Raw genomic sequence first — 16,873 nt, 5'->3', positions numbered from 1 at the left:
ATACGTTTTACCTGGCTTTTATTAGGGACCAAACTTAATTTGTTCTTCAGAGAGATGCTGTGTTCCTCCCCTAGCAAAATCAAAAACAGTATCCCAGGCCATACAGTCCTAACAGTTAGCAAAGGCATCAAGTAATCCAAAAAAATGTAATCCTTGTTTGTTTCTGAAGTGTGTTCATTTCAATATTTGTGATTACCGGTTATGGAATTTGACTGTTGTATGTTTCCCAGGCCAGCATCTTGGTTACCACCAGACTGTCTGCCCTGGACCGTATTCCTCAGAAGTATGTGAGTCGCTATGCACAGATTTGTGGCTTCAATGACCCTGACCGCCAGCGGGCGTACTTCACCAGCCGCCTACTGCAGCAGAGTGGAGAGCCTGCTCGTAACCTTGAGGCCCAGGCTCTTATAGAGCTGCTTTATCGCAACCTCCAGAGAGAAAGCCAGTTAGCTGCAGCCTGCTTCCTCCCCTCCTACTGCTGGCTCACATGTGCTACCTTACACTTCCTCCATTTCACTGATGCCAAGGTACCCATCCGCACTCTGACAGGCATATACACCAGTTTCCTCAGGCTCAACTTTGGGGGTGAGGTGCTGGGCACAGGGACAGGGACAAATGTACAGGAGCACCACAGTTCTCTTATGTTGTATGTAGTCCGTACAGTTGGTAAACTTGCATTTGACGGTGTGACATACAAACGCACATCGTTCTCAGAAACGGAACTGGAGCAGTGGATAGGAGGAAAGACCAAGACAGATGAGGAGCTACGTCAGCTGGCCATGTTTCGGACTGACGTGCTTGACTTCTTCTTGGCTCCCTGTGTTGAAAGTGGTAAGCATCTACCACAAGAACCCAGTGAGAATGATGAGAGGCGCTATGTTTTTGCTGTCCCAGCCTTGCAGGAGTACCTGGCGGCTCTCTACGTGGTTCTAGGAGAGAACAAATCGGCTCTGGAGAAGCTAACCAGGCAGGTTTCTGTGGCCATTGGTCAGGCAAGTGAGGATGTTAATGCCATTGTCAACATCTTTTCCAAGTTCATCCCCCTCCGAATCTTTGCTGTATTCAATCTCCTTAAGCTTTTTCCAAAGTTCTTTGAGAAAATCAGCACTCTCAACAAAGGCAGCATTGCCAGAACCATGGCAGCTGAGATGTTCCGCACAGAGGATAGCTACAACGAGGATGTCCTGGATCAGATGGAACAACGTCTCCTGGGAGTTCATGGCCCTCAGCCAAGACAGTACAGTGAAGGTCAACCTTTTGAACTCTACCCCATCTTCATGGGTGGACTGTTGCATTATGGTAACCGTGTCCTTCTCCAGCAACTTGGCTGTAGCATTCAGAGCACCACTGTGGCCCAGATCACACATGTTCTAAGGAAGTACCTGGTCAGAGGTAACGTGAATATTCTTTTCAGTTTTGCTAAACGTGTGCATTGTTTTCATGTTTGAAGAAGTTAAACTTACTCTAGTAGTATAGTATATATGCATTAAATATTACAGATATACTGACTTTAATTTGATATTATTAATTGTACTGTTATTCTTCTTCGGAAAACATCTTGAAACTTTCGGACAATTCAGACCAAGCATGTCCGAGCAGTTCAGATATAGATCATGTGTTCTCACGTGTATGAAGCTAAAATGGTACAACCCCTTTTCCAAAAAAGTTGACACGCTGTGAAAAATGTAAATGAACACAAAATGTGATGATATGCAAAACATTGCATTTTGCTTCACTATTTCTTTCTTCTGTTAATGTTGCTCTTCCTCTGCCGTTTATATGTCAGCCAGCTGCGGCATTTTCATACTGTATGTTCTATATTCACAAGCAGTCAGGCACACAGCTAGCGCATACAGCACACACAAATAGGCACACACCATATACAAGGACACAACACACAGACATACATATACATGCACGCCTACACTACCTACGTTAGTTGGAAAATTACCTCACTTAAGCTCACCTCTTGAAATGTTCGCCGAATTGGTTTGAGGGAAAAGAGATTTTTTAAAACTTAACCATATAAATGGGCAGACATTGTCTTACTACAGGAGACTCATTTATCCAACCCCAGCACAGTTTCCTCACTCGTACTCAGCCTGCCATAACTCCACACAAAGAGGTGTCAGCGTTATGATAACTAGAAAAACACAGTTCATAATCATAATATGACTACTATAGATCCAGAGGGTTGATTTATTATAAACATTTCAATTTAAAATACTGATTTATGCATCGCCAATATCTATGACCCGAATATGTACCCTCCTTTTTTTTCACGCTCTTCACCTCACTCTCTGCTTACTCAGGCACAGCTCTTATAATAGGAGGGGACTGGTGTGTAATCCAGTGGTAGGACAGGCTCAGTATGGCAGGCAGTCACCGTATTTGGAAATCAACACCCTTAAATAATTCATGATCGATATTGGTCTTTGCAATGCTAGGCATTCTCACCACCCAACTCTCAGAAAATATAACTTCATGGGAGAACCACGTTGGGAGGCTCCAATGCCTGCCTGCTGAGGGTTGCCCATGTCGCAACTACCTGCACCTTTGTTACGACGCACCTTATCTCTTTTCTCTTTTTTCCATGCGGCAACCTTATGGTCTCTTGGGTGAAGCGAATACGGAAGTAACAAAAACTGCAATAAATCAAGTGGCCACTTGAGGCTGGCTCCAAAAGGGAGTCAATCTCCGTTGAACACCACATTAAAATGCCTTAACTTTACAGCAGAAAAAGGTTTACAGCCTGGTAGAAAGGATGGTTTTAGTGTATGAAGCTAATTTACTGTGAACAACTGTGAGGGAGGTGAATTTTATAACTCACGTTTTAATTATATTAATCCTTAAAGTTCTGCATTATTAGGGGTGTGGCCTCTTTGAGTCACAGGTGGCTGCTTCCGCTGTCACTGCCAGCAGTCTGTCTGTCGTCTGTTAGCCTCAGTCACCTAATATAGTCACAGAGCTCTGCATCTCTGCAGTGTTTGAGCATTTAGGAGATTTCTTCATGCAAATACCGGACAAATAATGACAGGCTGTGCACTTAGAAGCCTGTGCTGCAGTTGGTGAGTGAAATTCTAGTATTTTATTTGTGGGTTAACAATAATTAGCAGGTATCAGTACATAAAATTAGGTTGTTAGCTTAGCTACTTAAGCTTCAAGCTTTGCCAACAATGCTAAAATTGTGGGAGTGTATGCTAACTGCAGTTTTTAAAGAACCATTGACAGAGGTCAATGTATTAGAGAAGTTGGAATAAGTGGACTGAGGTACGGAAAGGATGTTTTCAGGCAGAGAGGTGAGGGGGAAGCGGCGGTGTTTTTTATGTGTACGCTTGTCATTTCAGTTGACAGACAGAATGTGAAATCTAACATTTTCAGTCAGTAGTAAAGACAAAGGATTGCAAATATGCTATATACCGTAAAACTTTGAATAATAGCCCGGGCTTTGATTTGCTAAAATCACTGAATTGTCCCTGCCTTCATTTGGGACAGACATGCATATGGGACAGGCCTTTAATTCTTTTTGCACAAAACTGAAACTACTATGAAACTGTTTATTTCTTTCAAACTGAATAATAAAATTTGCAAATAATATCAAATACACGTCATACATTTGAAGTAGCTCCAACAAACTGCTTATGCGCTTTTATTTTGAAGGCAGCAACCTCACAAAAACAACAACACGGTGCAGGATGAGAGAAGTTAGTAGACAAAGAGTGATGGACTTCACATGACAGGATTCACAACTTGGATGAATTTTTCTGAAAAGCTGTTTTGATTCTTTTGATTGATGAACCCTTACAGACAGAAGATAAATAATCAAGGAACGGACACATTCGGACTTAACGAGCGCTTGTAGCCATGCAGGTTCCACCGGTAAATCTAGAAGAATTAGACTTTGGGTCTTGTTGTTTCTGTTAAATGAACTTAACAGTGGTATTGTGGAGAATCTAACCAACCTAACGATGTGCAGCATGTCCATATTGGTCATACCTTTTAACATTAATAGCCTAACGTTATTTGTATTATCTAAGCAGCTTAGAAGCAGCTAAAGCGGGTGACCCTGCAGGGTTTAAGAGGTTTTATACATCCAAAGAACTTCTATAAAAGCCAGACCAGGCGTTTATTTGTTAAAATGTGTTCCCACACCAGGCCAGTAAAGGAGGTAGGCGGCTATTTGGGACTCGGCTATTAATTGAAGTTTTACAGTTTATAGAATTTATTGCAATGTGAACCATAATTCATATTTTTTTAAATGGCCATGAAACAGAAATGTATCAGTAAACAGAAGGAGAGAAGACCTTTCCCCATCAGTCCTCTCTAACAGATTGAGATGTTCGCACACTGAGGACACATCTCAGGTCTCTGCAGCTTTCTGGGCACCAGGTGGGACACATGATCTGCACTGTGACTGTGGGAGGAAAATAAATGTGTAATAAATGCTTCAGGTAATAATATTGTAAAATGTAAAGTTAACTATTAAAGATGGCTCAGTTTTTTTATGTTGACAATGCTATTATGTCACATGTCGGAGAAAATGGAACAAAGCAGCAACATCTCAAAATGTATGACCATCTTTAAATATGTTTTTGTGTTGTCCTTTGAAGACAGACAATGTAAAGTCATCTTGTAACAAATATAGAAGTGTTTTTCTTTCTCAGCAGTCGTATTCAAGACAATAATCTCACACAGCACTGTCAATAGCAGTAATGCTACTCAAATAAAAAATCTAAATAGCTGTGTATGAAATTACAATCTGTAACATAACGTTAAGCTGTAAGGAAATTGCAGTTTGTTTTAAACTAAATATCTACCATCATAGAATCTAATAGCTTATTAACGTTATGACAAGTAACGTTATAGTCACGTGAAATCCAAATAAACAGCTCGTAACTATAATTATGTGAAAATTTAAATTCAGGTTAATTGATTTGCTTAAAATAGTTTGCTTAATATTTAAGTAATAAGTGCTGATTCATGGAAACATTAACCATTAAAACTAAATCCCACATTTCTGCAAGTCTCCACAAATTATAATGTTGCAAATCACCACATTTATATTTAAAAATGTTGAAGCATTTTAAACCTTATGTAGTATTAACCTCATTAATAGATAAATAGTTATTTTAAATTTTGTTGTATAGTTTCAAGTTAACTTACCTCCAGTGTAAGTAGGAAACGATACGGCACCTTCTGTGGGCTCAAGCTCATTAAAGATGAACTGAGGGGATGTGGAAAACTGTCCTGTGGTCTGACAAGTCAAAATGTTAAATTCTGTTTGGAAATCATGTACCTCGCGTCCTCCAGGCTTAGGAGGAGAGGGACCATCCAGCTTGTTATCAGTGCACAGTGTAAAGGCCAGCATCTGTGATGGAATGGGGGACATTAGTGCACATGGCATGGGTAACCTGCACATTTGTGAAGTTACCATTAGTGCTGAACAATATATACAGGTTTTGGAGCAACATATGCTGCCAAGTAGACATCTTTTTCAGGGACGGCCTTGTTTATTTCAGCTAGACAATGACAGTCTCGACTTGTCTCTCTCTGAAAATGTTGGGAGTTGTGAAATGTTAAATACAGCAAAGGAGACCCTGGACTGTTGAGCAGCTGAATTCCTACATCAAGCAAAAATGGGAAAACATTCCAATTTCAAGATTTTTGTAGTCGGTATCTGCAGGAGTGGTGAACATGACCCTGTCCCAACTGTTTTGAAACCTCTTGATGGCATCAAATTCAAAATGGGCATATTATTTTCCAAAAACTAACATTTCAGTTTCAACATTTGATGAGTTCTCTTTGTGCTATTTTCAATTAAAAATGGCATTACAGTGTTGCACATAATCACATTTTGTTTCTATTTAGAAAAATTAGTTGAGACAAAACTAATCAGAAAGAAATTATGGGTGTAATTGTGTCCCTATGATTTTGTACCAGGAGAACCAGGAGTGGAGGCAGTTGGTGCATTTTTAGTGTTATTGGATAAGAATTTAATTAAAATTTTAGGCAGAAAGCTGTATGGATAATGAGTCTTTTATCTCATTTAATGCTAGAGCTTAGCAAGCCACAGCCACCAGAGGAGCTGATGGATCTGCTGGTCCTTCTGTATGAGTTTCAGAACCCCAGACTGACTGCAGAGGTTCTGGCCTCAATCAGAACCATCAACCTCACCAACATTCGTATGACATCACTCAAATGCTTTGTACTGAGTTCTGTGCTCTCATGCTCCCCTGCAAGGTAAACTATGTATTGTGCTTTTACTGTTACCCATTCTGAAAGTAGGGTTTTGTTGTTGTTGCCCCAAGCTTCAGCTCCTAATGGATCCGGGATGGCCGAGAGGTGCTGGATCAATTTAAACATTGAATGTAGGGCTGGGCAATATGGCCAAAAATGTTATCACGATAAAAACATTTCATATCATTCGATATCAATAATTATCACGATAAATGTAAAGTCGTTAGTTCTTTCAAGTTTAAAGGCTGATTTTTGCTCCTGACTGAAAATTTAAGAAACCAGATGGTTAATTATGTGGTTAAACTTTTCTTTGTGGTCAGAATGGGAGAAACACTTGACAGTGTTTCACAAACAGTGAATCACTTAACAAAACTGAGGGAGAACATCCAAAACTAGTATTATAACTAAACTAGGATATTAGTAAATCTTTTTTCAGTCCCTTTTCCGCAACAAAATAAATATATTAACAGAAAAATTAAGTGCTAATTTGTTCATGATTCATATGAATTAAACCAAATATTTGACAATATATTGAACATTAATTATATTTATATTGAGGAAAATTATATTGCGATAATTATCATTATTGTTTTATTGCCCAGCCCTAATTGAATGTATAAAAATCAGTAGCAAATATCCTGCACATTTTAAATTTCAAAGTCAGCAGATGATGTTACAGATGTTAAGTTTGTGTTTTTTAGCCACAAAAATGCTGTGGCTGGAAGGACGGCAATGTCTGTCAGTTCTACTATTGGATAAATTGTCAGACATTCTTGTTTCACAAAAGAAATATCCTACCAACTTAATCTGATTTTCCTCCAGTACTTTGAGATTGATATTTGTGACTTGAGTAAAATGTATCAACAACTAGTGAATGGATTCAAAAATTCATGTTGCTCTCAGGATGAATTGTAATAACTTTGTTGATCCCAAGACATTTCGTCTAGCGCCATCATCATCATTCCTTTGTTTTAGGAAAAAATACCTGCAAAAATAACATTCCCATAAACCTCAGCTGTAATTTATGTTCAGTGCTATTTAACAAATGTTGGCATGCTAAAATGCATACTATGACATTTTACCTGCATTGGTTATCATTTATTTTAAGGGATCACTGTTTGTAAGTAAAGCCTTACTAACTTGGATGGATTGTGATGAAATTTGTCTAAAGTGTGGCAGAATGTGCTTGAAGACAGCAGCGGTGTATTGTTGAAACTAGATGTTCTGGTATTTCCAGATATAGAAAAGTGCTTTGCTTAGATTTCTCTGTTGTATATTGGGCTGTGCCATTAACATGAGATTGCAAAGTGCCAATTGTTTGGCTTTAGATTAGAACAAGATTAGAGTTGGTTAGTGTCTGTATATGAAAAATGTATATACATATGAAGTATGGATATGAATTTGTGTTTGATCTTGTAATTGTTTTTTATGTGTAATGGGGCCTTCCTTTAGTTATCACCTTGAAGAGCTGGACCTGTCCTCCTGTCTCTTGACTCCTGACCTGCTTCAGATACTGCTGCCTGCCTTCAGACACACTCATAACCTCAAGTGAGACTAAATAAATAATTGTTGTGGTTTGCATTGAAGGTCTTAGAAAAAGAAAGGATGACCTCTGAAAGGACAGGTTTGTATTTAACATAATGCTGAACATTGCACAGGTTATATTTTTACTACTGCTCCAGTTTAAAATGTTAGGTCTGTATCACATTACATATACCAGTTTTACATGAAGGTCACAAAGACCCGTATCCGGCAGGTAAATCTGTTGTTACATTACATTTATTCAGCTGACGCTTTTATCCAAAGCAACTTACAAGAAGGGCATTCAGCTGTGAGGATACAAACCATAAACTGCAAGAACCATACAAGTACATCAACTTCATCAAATATGCTGAATTTCTTCAAGTGCTACATTTAGAGAGAGATAAAACTGCAAACTGCTGGCATCCACACTAGATTGGATCCTGCTTTTAAGTGTAAAGTTACAGTAATTATAACTTGTGCACAGCTCCTATCAGGTCCTGACTTGATCCATCTTGTTACTGCTTTTCCAGGTAAATTTAGCCTTACTAAAAACAAAAGCTAGCGTAAGAGATTGCAAAACACTATCAGTTGCCTCTTCTGAACAAAGAAATGTGTGTCATGGAGACACTGATAGCAAATGACCCAAGACAAGGTACAAGGTTGTTTATTTGTCATTATACAGCACAAGGCTGGATAATGAAACTAAATTTGTAGTTCCTTCGTGCTACACACACACAACACATAATTAAGTGTTACCATACTAAAATATGGTAACATAAAATAAAAATAAATTAATTTCATTGCTGTTGTGTTAATAATAAACTTGATTACTCAGGTAACCACACCTCTAGGTGTACCTGTGTTAGAACATGTTCTAATGAAAAGGCCTGGTTTGATAGCTGGCATCCTCTTTGCAGCCTACTATGGGAAGAAAACACACAACTAGGGGATGGAAGCATAATGAGCAGGAAGTGCAATACACAATTATTCAAAATCAAAATCACAACAGAATTTTACAAACTTGTCAAAGAGAATACATGGCTTTTAAAAAAATAACTGAACAAAACAAGTACAAACATACTATTGTTCTCATCCTTAGAGTGGCATAATGTCATGCTCAGATCATATTTCTGCTGTGTGTATGCCTTATGGATTTTTGTGCTGCATTCAGTCTTGTTCAAGTGGTTCCTCCCACCCTGTAGGCATTAATTCTAAGCTACTGCACTTAGCTTCTTGAATTTGAAATACTGAAAAATTGCGACATGCACCAGTTATTCTGTTTTTTCCTGCTTACCTGTGAATTTCAAGGAGTTCTCCTGGTGGGAGGATCTGTAACTAATACTTTACTAAAGACATGATTGTTCAGTACTGCAAAGATAAAAATACACTCAGTTACCAGTTTATTAGGCTAAAATTAAGTCAGTTGAATGCAACAGTCCTGCAGTGAATCCTACCTTCATAATGTTCAGTTTTGTTGAAACTGTTGGAGAGGTGTTGATTCAACTGTATGATCATTTTGAAGGATGTAATTTATGGTGCTGTTGTTATATAGAGAGGTATTCCTGTTATTTAGCTTACCCTCAGTGATATAATGGATCATGGAATTTTTGATGTGTCTGCCTTCTCTGTTGTCCTCAGTCTGCAGTTTAACAGCCTGGGTCCTGAGTCCTGCATCTTCCTGAGAGATCTGCTACTAGACGCCAAGAGTTCTATTAGATCTTTACAGTTAAGACAACCCTTTAAATTATATCCTTGTATCTTTAGCCTGTGTGTCCAAATTAATCCCTTTCTGCAACATTGAAAAATGTTTAAATGTGAGAAACATGAGAAAATTTTAAACATGAGAAAAATGTGTGTAACCCCTAAACCCCTGCTCTTCCCACTCTCTGTGCATTGAGTATGGACCATGTCGCCTTCAAGTACCTATTAAGTGCAGTGCACACTGAATATATTTTATATTATATTATATTTTGCCTTGGACTGACACGTACTGTAATGCTGAAATACTACCTGACGCCAGCTTTGTCCTTCTGTCAATGTTTAAATATTACAAGAAAAGAAAGGACCACATTTAGCTGTTCGATGAAGCGACAGACTTTTACTGTAGTTTGTGTGTACCAACACACCTGTAACATGTCAAGATAAACATTGCTTTTACCATGCCACTTAGTTGTAATGGGGAACCTGTTCGTGCCAGCACAACTTAAGTGGTCATATAATGGTCAGTACAATTGCCTTGGCTCATTTCACTCTGGGTAACCCCACTTAGTAATTTATCCAGAATACAGAGTCTAGTAGTCCTACTTTTTTCCTGACCATTTGCTAGATGTTAACCAGTCAGTCTTTCTTTGTGTCATCAGGCCCCTGGTTGACGTCACAATTTATACTATGTGTTCTTAGTAGAAGACCAGAAATATCTCATTATTCCAATGTGTTCTCCAGACTGTGTGACAACCGTCTGGAGGATTCTGGAGGCTGCATCCTGCTGGAGGCCCTGTCACAGAATCTGTCCCTGACACATCTATCCCTGATGCACACTGGGCTGGGGGACCAGGCAGCACTGGTGCTGACTGAGAGGCTCCAGCAGCACACGGGCCTCCAGGAGCTCAACGTGGCCTATAACAACATTGGAGACAACGCTGCTGTGGCTCTGGTGGACGCCTGCAGGGAACACCCCAGCATTCACACCGTGCAGTAAGCAGCTCTTCACTATATCTGTATATTCATGAAGTTTCATTCCATAAGCCACAATCTGTCCTCCTCAAAGCTGATTTCACCACATTTGTAAAACAAGTTTTCTTTTTGCATGTGGAATATTACTGCTAAGATTGTAGAAGAACACATAGTATTGTATTCCTAACCTCTAACATGCACTTCCTGTGCTCTTCTTCTTCTATCCCCTACAATGATCTTGTATTGCACTTTTTGTTAACTCTTACTTCCTTCCCTGGGTATTTACCCCATTGATGTGATATGTACTGTGAGCTCTTACTAGTATTTATTGCTACTCTTACTATTATGTTTTGTCAGTTGTAGATCTGTAGTTGATGCTCTGTTGATGCTTGTATGTTGTTCCTCAAATGTAAGTCGCTTTGGATAAAAGCGTCTGCCAAATGAGTAAATGTAAATGTATTACCTTAAGGAAAGAGCGCACATCGTCTTCCTCTGTTAGTGATGCATTGCTTCATTCAGACAGAGCAGATTTCACATTTACTGAAAGAGACATATTGCTCATGTAATATCTGGCACCTGTTGTGCAAGAGGGAAGAGTTTAAGAGGGAAAATAGAGTAGATGTCTGTGAAGGTTCTCAGTCATCCAGGTCGAGGTTGAGGTCAAGAGCAACCATAGGCGGAAATCCCCCTATCTGAGGGGTGTCCCCAGCTTAAAAACCATAAAATAATATGATATACTTAAAATTGTGTAAATAGTAAAACTATACAAACGAAACAGGGCAATTAAAGTGCGTTGTAAGTTTAGAAACATTTTGAGTCCCCCCTCTCTTGCCTCACAGTGGTTTAGTCCACTGCCTGCTTTCCCCTTACAGGAGTCTGGTGGCAGAAAACCAGTGCAAATCCAGTCAGTAGTTGTGGAGCTCCAGTAATGTTATAAGCAGGCTGGCAGAGTCTTTTGTCTTTAATACAGATGATGCTGAGTCATTAATAAATTAATCGTGACAAAAAGTTATGATAACTGATTATTATTTTATGAGCCCACTCTGTTATTATAAAATCACCTAGCTTGTTCGATAGCTTGTTTAACAGCTTATTGGACTGGAACTCATCTCATCAGCCCAAGTGAGCTGGCTCAGTAAAGACATAAACTCGGCCAACTCTGAAACGAACCTAAATGCGGTTCTTCCAGCAGCACATCGTGAGCATTGTACTATCCAGAGTAAAATTCCTCGTATGTGTACACATACCTGGCAATAAAGCTGGTTCTGATTCAGTTGGGTCTGTTCGAGGTCGGATAGCATTCTTACCAAAGTGAGGTAGCTGTGTGACAGTTAAGGAGCAGGCTGTCAATGAGCAGCTGAGATGGACTGGAGCAGAGACAGTTAAATTGGACTGCCAAACCTTTCTATTATTAAATTGTGTGGTTTATTATCTGGTCTTGGAAGGCTAATAATGTTGTATATTTAGCTTTATGCTGTTCTTCACAATTTCGTACATATACTATGTGTGTATTTATAGAACAATTGTGCATACAGTTTACACTGGTTGTTGTATTAACATCAATCAAGGGAGCTTAATGCTGCTTTCTCTGCTGTAGCTTGGAGCAGGGCCTCAATAAGCCTGTAAAGTTACCCATACCATTTTAAAATCACTTCTAACAGTTAACAATAGCAAACCAACACAGGGATACTATAATGTATGCTAGCTGTTACACATGTAATCCTTACCAATGTCACCACATTGATAGTAAGTTAAGTGTTGATGTAGTTTCTTGTTTCTTTGTGTAGCTTGTATCTGAACCCTCTTAGTGATGTGGGGAAGCAGTCACTGTATGTCCGAGGTGTTCCCAAGAACCACAGTGGTCGGCGAGTCAAGGTCCTGGCTTCGGTCACTGAAGGATCAGACATCTCCGAAGACTGGCACCCCATCCTCAGTGTGATACAAAACAATGCCTCCTCCTGGGACCGAGAACGTGTCATGCAGCAACTTAAGGTACACACTTGCAGGAACAAAAAAAGAAGTAAAACCCATGCAAAACAGCTCACCAAGCACGTTTTTGTAAGTAGGACTATACACGTGTTGGTTTTTAAAAGATGGTTCTCGGAATAGGGGATTCTGCTAATATTTTCTTAAATGTTTTCAGCCAATCTACTATGAAGAAAGGACAGTGATGGTGATAACGATTGTGTCATGCATTTAAATATCAGGCCTCACCTTTCAGTGAAATTTTCCGTTTTGAAACCAAAATGGGTCACCTATGTGATTTGTGCAGATCCGATGAGAAAATATTTTGGGAGGAGGGGTCCGTCGTTCGTTGCAAAGACAGCTTTTAAATTGGGCTTACACTGTAAGATTTCAGCCCATTTCTGACCAGATTTTCGAGCTGCACGACTCATTTTAGAGTTGGTGCATTGTACAGGGGGTAGCGAGGAGCGATCAACTGCTCCTAAACGGCCGTCGGTCGGTTGGATGAATTTCTGACATGTCAGAAATTTTTGTTGGCCATCGTCAGGCTCTCGCACAGCTGAAACAGAATCACGAATGGATTCCCCGCAATCAGTGCCTTTGTTTTTTCTCACAGCACCTGTGTAAAGTGGTGAACGGGGTCTGAAAGTGCCATGGCAACACAACGCTTGCTGTCAAGTCAACAATCTGTACAGTAAAATGTAGCTAGTTTACCTCCAATTATCTCTGCAAAACTAACATGGCATGCTGTCTTAGATCTCAGTCATGACAGCAACAGTTACTCACATAACCACTTCCTCTTAAGTGATTGTGCCTCTAAAATAAAAGCGCAAGAACGTTTGTTTTTTTTTGCAGCAATGCTTCATGGCGAGCTTATTAAGAGCTTTTACTTTAAAGAGTTCTGAAGGAAATTCAAAAGAGTCTCTGGCATGCTTGACACACCTCTGAAAAAGCAGTCAGTAAACGTGTGATTGGATTCCCCTGAATTTTCTCAGGGAAATGAAAATAAGTGTCCATAGGTTTATGAATGCGGATCAAACGCTGGAACGCGCACGGACTTCAGCACATGCTTTATGTGAGCATGTGCAAAAGTGTCCTTTTGTTCAATTTGTTTAACAAGGGAGAAAAAAATTTCCGCAGTAAGACGGAATCAATCTCACAACCTACCCGTCAGGAGTCCCACACAGCACTGACAGAGCTAAACGAGCACATGAATTTGTATGGTTTGTTCTGGCCCGCCGTATAACGGCTTGGGAAAATTTGGCCCGATGCCAGACTTATTTGCCGACCCTTGACGTATAGTGTGAGCACTCAGGTTGTGACTGACCATTGGACCGTACAATGTGAGCAACTACATCGTGAGCTTTGGCTTTACATTGCAGACGATGTACTGGTACAGTGTGAGTTGGAATGAAACAACAAGATTTCTAAAGTTGTGCAGTGTATGCCTTGCTTTAGGCCTACCTGTTATATCTAGAGAGTCCCCTCTATCATGGGCTTTGCAACTTTGACAACTGCCTAAATAATCGTCACTCCTAATGCCTCAACCCAACCACCAATCATAGGCAGAGTAGGGCGGGTCTTTTTTTCAAGTCCGCTACACTGCCGAGTCTGACAGCTGAACACGTTAGGACCGAGGACGTTACTGCCGAACGAACTGTCTGTTGGAAAGTAAGTCTGATGTAAAACAGAAGTAAGCTAGCTTATAATGTTAACTGTCCTGTCAGATACAATAATGTTGCCAGTTTTATAACTTAGCCCACTGTTATAAACCAATACTATCAGCTAAACTAATTGAGCTAATTGCTAATGGAGAGCAGTGGCAACAACCTGGATGTAATGTAGTTTAACGTCAACAAGATGAAACATGTCGGCATCTGTGTCATTTACACTGGGGGCGCTGGGGACATGTGACCAACAGTTTTTCAAAACATTTGTTAAAAATGCTTTGAAAAATAGCTTGCAACAAGAACTGGTAAAGAACAAATGAAAGTGCTTTGAGAAAGGTTTATTTGCACTTTATTTATTTAAGTAAGATAAAACAAGCTGTCCTTGGGCAAGATGCTGAACCCTGATTTGCCCCTGGCTGTTCCGCCCATGTATGAATGAGTGTGAATGTTAGTTTCTGTTTGAGCACTTAGGCTCAGTGTGTGAATGTGTATGACTGGTGAATGCAGATGTAGTGTAAAAGCGCTTTGAGTGGTCGAAAAGACTAGAAAGGCGCTATACAAGTACAGAACATTTACATTATCAAATGACCCAAATCATCACCATCTTATTATCACAGTTTCTTTTTGAAAAAAAATTCCGTTCTCTCCTTGTGAACATGACAAAAGACTAAAGGGAAGACTAAATCAAGCGTGCATGTGTGCTGACTTAGCAGGGTTGATATTACATGAGCAGATCTACGGGAGAAACATATCTGAAAGCAGCACAGACTGCATGAGAGCTGCACTGCATTAGATTCTATATTTTTTGATTTTGAATTGTCACCTGCTACTTGAATTTTGTGTTTCCCTACATAAATAAAAACATTTCCACCATAAATTGATGTAGGAAAGGCACAACAGAAAATTCACCAGAATGCAATGAATGAAGTGTTCAATGCTCAAAATTTTCTGGTAGGGCTGGACAATAGGGATGAAATGGTATGAAAATTTCATATCACGATTATAGTGACCAAAATTATCACGGTTATCAGTATTATCACGGTATTGTGAAAATGCGCCAATAAATATTAAAATGTACTGATACACACACTGAAACCATTTCAACAAGTTTTATATTGAAAACTACAAATACAATTGCCATTTTGTTTGCATAAAAAATAAAATAACAGCAAATACCTTTTGTAAACATATGAAAATCATCTAAGTGTGCATTATCAAGATTTTATATTTTATAGGTAATACAATGACCCAGTGGACAATTACACGAAAAGAAATAAGTCTTTAGAAGACAGTGATAGTAACTGTAATGAGCCCAACAACTGACATAAATACAGAGCAGTCTGTAGCGTTTCTAGATCTGCTGGTTGGTTGGCTAAACTGCGTAACGTGTTATCATGTGCAGTGGACGAATAGGCTCTTCCCGACACACGATGCACACAGCAGCAGAACGTATAGTGTTTTTACAAGAGCAGCTAACACAGAGCTTCAGTTTACACGCTGTTAGCAAGTCAGAGAGACAAAGCTAAAAGTTCACTCACCTGCATTCACTGTAAGGTTATTTTCTTCAATCAAATTTCCCTCAGCGCTCTCATAAAAACTAAAATACGACCGGACTTAAGAGTGACTGAAAAATCTCTGCAGCGTTGTCTTCCGCCGTGTTGTCATCGACCCAAACAAACCCACGTTGCATTCAGCGCATGCGCGCCTGCTTCTGGGAGACGCTGGACAGTTGGTACGTTCCATTTACCTCGGAGGTCGGAGCTGGGAATGACGTCACACCCGAGTTGACGACGTTCCAGTTAACAAGTTGGAAAACCTCGCTCAGCCAGCCGTTGTTTACAACTAGCCAGGTTAGCCATTGATACGCCGGTTGATTAAAAAAACGCATTGGGCGGTATTTACTCACACTAAACACTGTAGCAACACGACCACATACAGCACTTTGTGTATGAACATTTCTATAAGACAAGTACAGAGAAGTGCTAATAAACAGTATAAACTAGAGCTTTCACTAACTGTTGATACCCCGACAGCGATCTTAAGTCGTAAGTTTTTGCTCCTGAGTGAAAGTAGAAGAAACCTGATAGTTAATTGTGGTTTAAACTCTTATTCATGGTCAACACTTGATGCCAAACTTCACAAATCTGAGGTAAAACATTCAAAACCATTGTGAGGAAAATAAGTATTTGAACACCCTGCTATTTTGCAAGTTCTCCCACTTAGAAATCATGGAGGGGTCTGAAATTGTCATCGTAGGTGCATGTCCACTGTGAGAGACATAATCTAAAAAAAAATCCACTATAACTATTAATTATTAATATAACTATTTAACTATTTATTTGTATGATACAGCTGCAAATAAGTATTTGAACACCTGTCTATCAGCTAGAATTCTGACTCTCAAAGACCTGTTAGTCTGCCTTCAAAATGTCCACCTCCACTCCATTTATTATCCTAAATTAGATGCACCTGTTTGAGGTCGTTAGCTGCATAAAGACACCTGTCCACCCCATACAATCAGTAAGAATCCAACTACTAACATGGCCAAGACCAAAGAGCTGTCCAAAGACACTAGAGACAAAATTGTACACCTCCACTGGGCTGGAAAGGGCTACGGGGAAATTGCTTAGCAGCTTGGTGAAAAAAGGTCCACTGTTGGAGCAATCATTAGAAAATGGAAGAAGCTAAACATGACTGTCAGTCTCCCTCGGACTGGGGCTCCATGCAAGATCTCACCTCGTGGGGTCTCAATGATCCTAAGAAAGGTGAGAAATCAGCCCAGAACTACACGGGAGGAGCTGGTC

The 16,873-nt window shown here is 39.7% G+C and overlaps 1 protein-coding gene across 1 annotated transcript in view; it reads left to right on the top strand.

The window, feature by feature from the left end:
- nlrx1 (NLR family member X1) overlaps positions 1-16,873 on the top strand; it is a 40,616-nt gene that overhangs the window by 15,115 nt on the left and 8,628 nt on the right. The window contains exons 4-9 of the mRNA XM_046074057.1: positions 231-1,392; positions 6,057-6,240; positions 7,690-7,785; positions 9,400-9,486; positions 10,204-10,455; positions 12,222-12,426. Of these exons, the coding sequence (XP_045930013.1) occupies positions 231-1,392; positions 6,057-6,240; positions 7,690-7,785; positions 9,400-9,486; positions 10,204-10,455; positions 12,222-12,426 (1,986 nt within the window). The remainder of the gene's footprint in view (positions 1-230; positions 1,393-6,056; positions 6,241-7,689; positions 7,786-9,399; positions 9,487-10,203; positions 10,456-12,221; positions 12,427-16,873) is intronic.

This window comes from Micropterus dolomieu, linkage group LG17, assembly GCF_021292245.1.
Source record: "Micropterus dolomieu isolate WLL.071019.BEF.003 ecotype Adirondacks linkage group LG17, ASM2129224v1, whole genome shotgun sequence".
Lineage (NCBI taxonomy): Eukaryota > Metazoa > Chordata > Actinopteri > Centrarchiformes > Centrarchidae > Micropterus > Micropterus dolomieu.
Note: the sequence above shows the minus strand (reverse complement) of the source record. Positions and strands in the feature narration are given on the sequence as shown.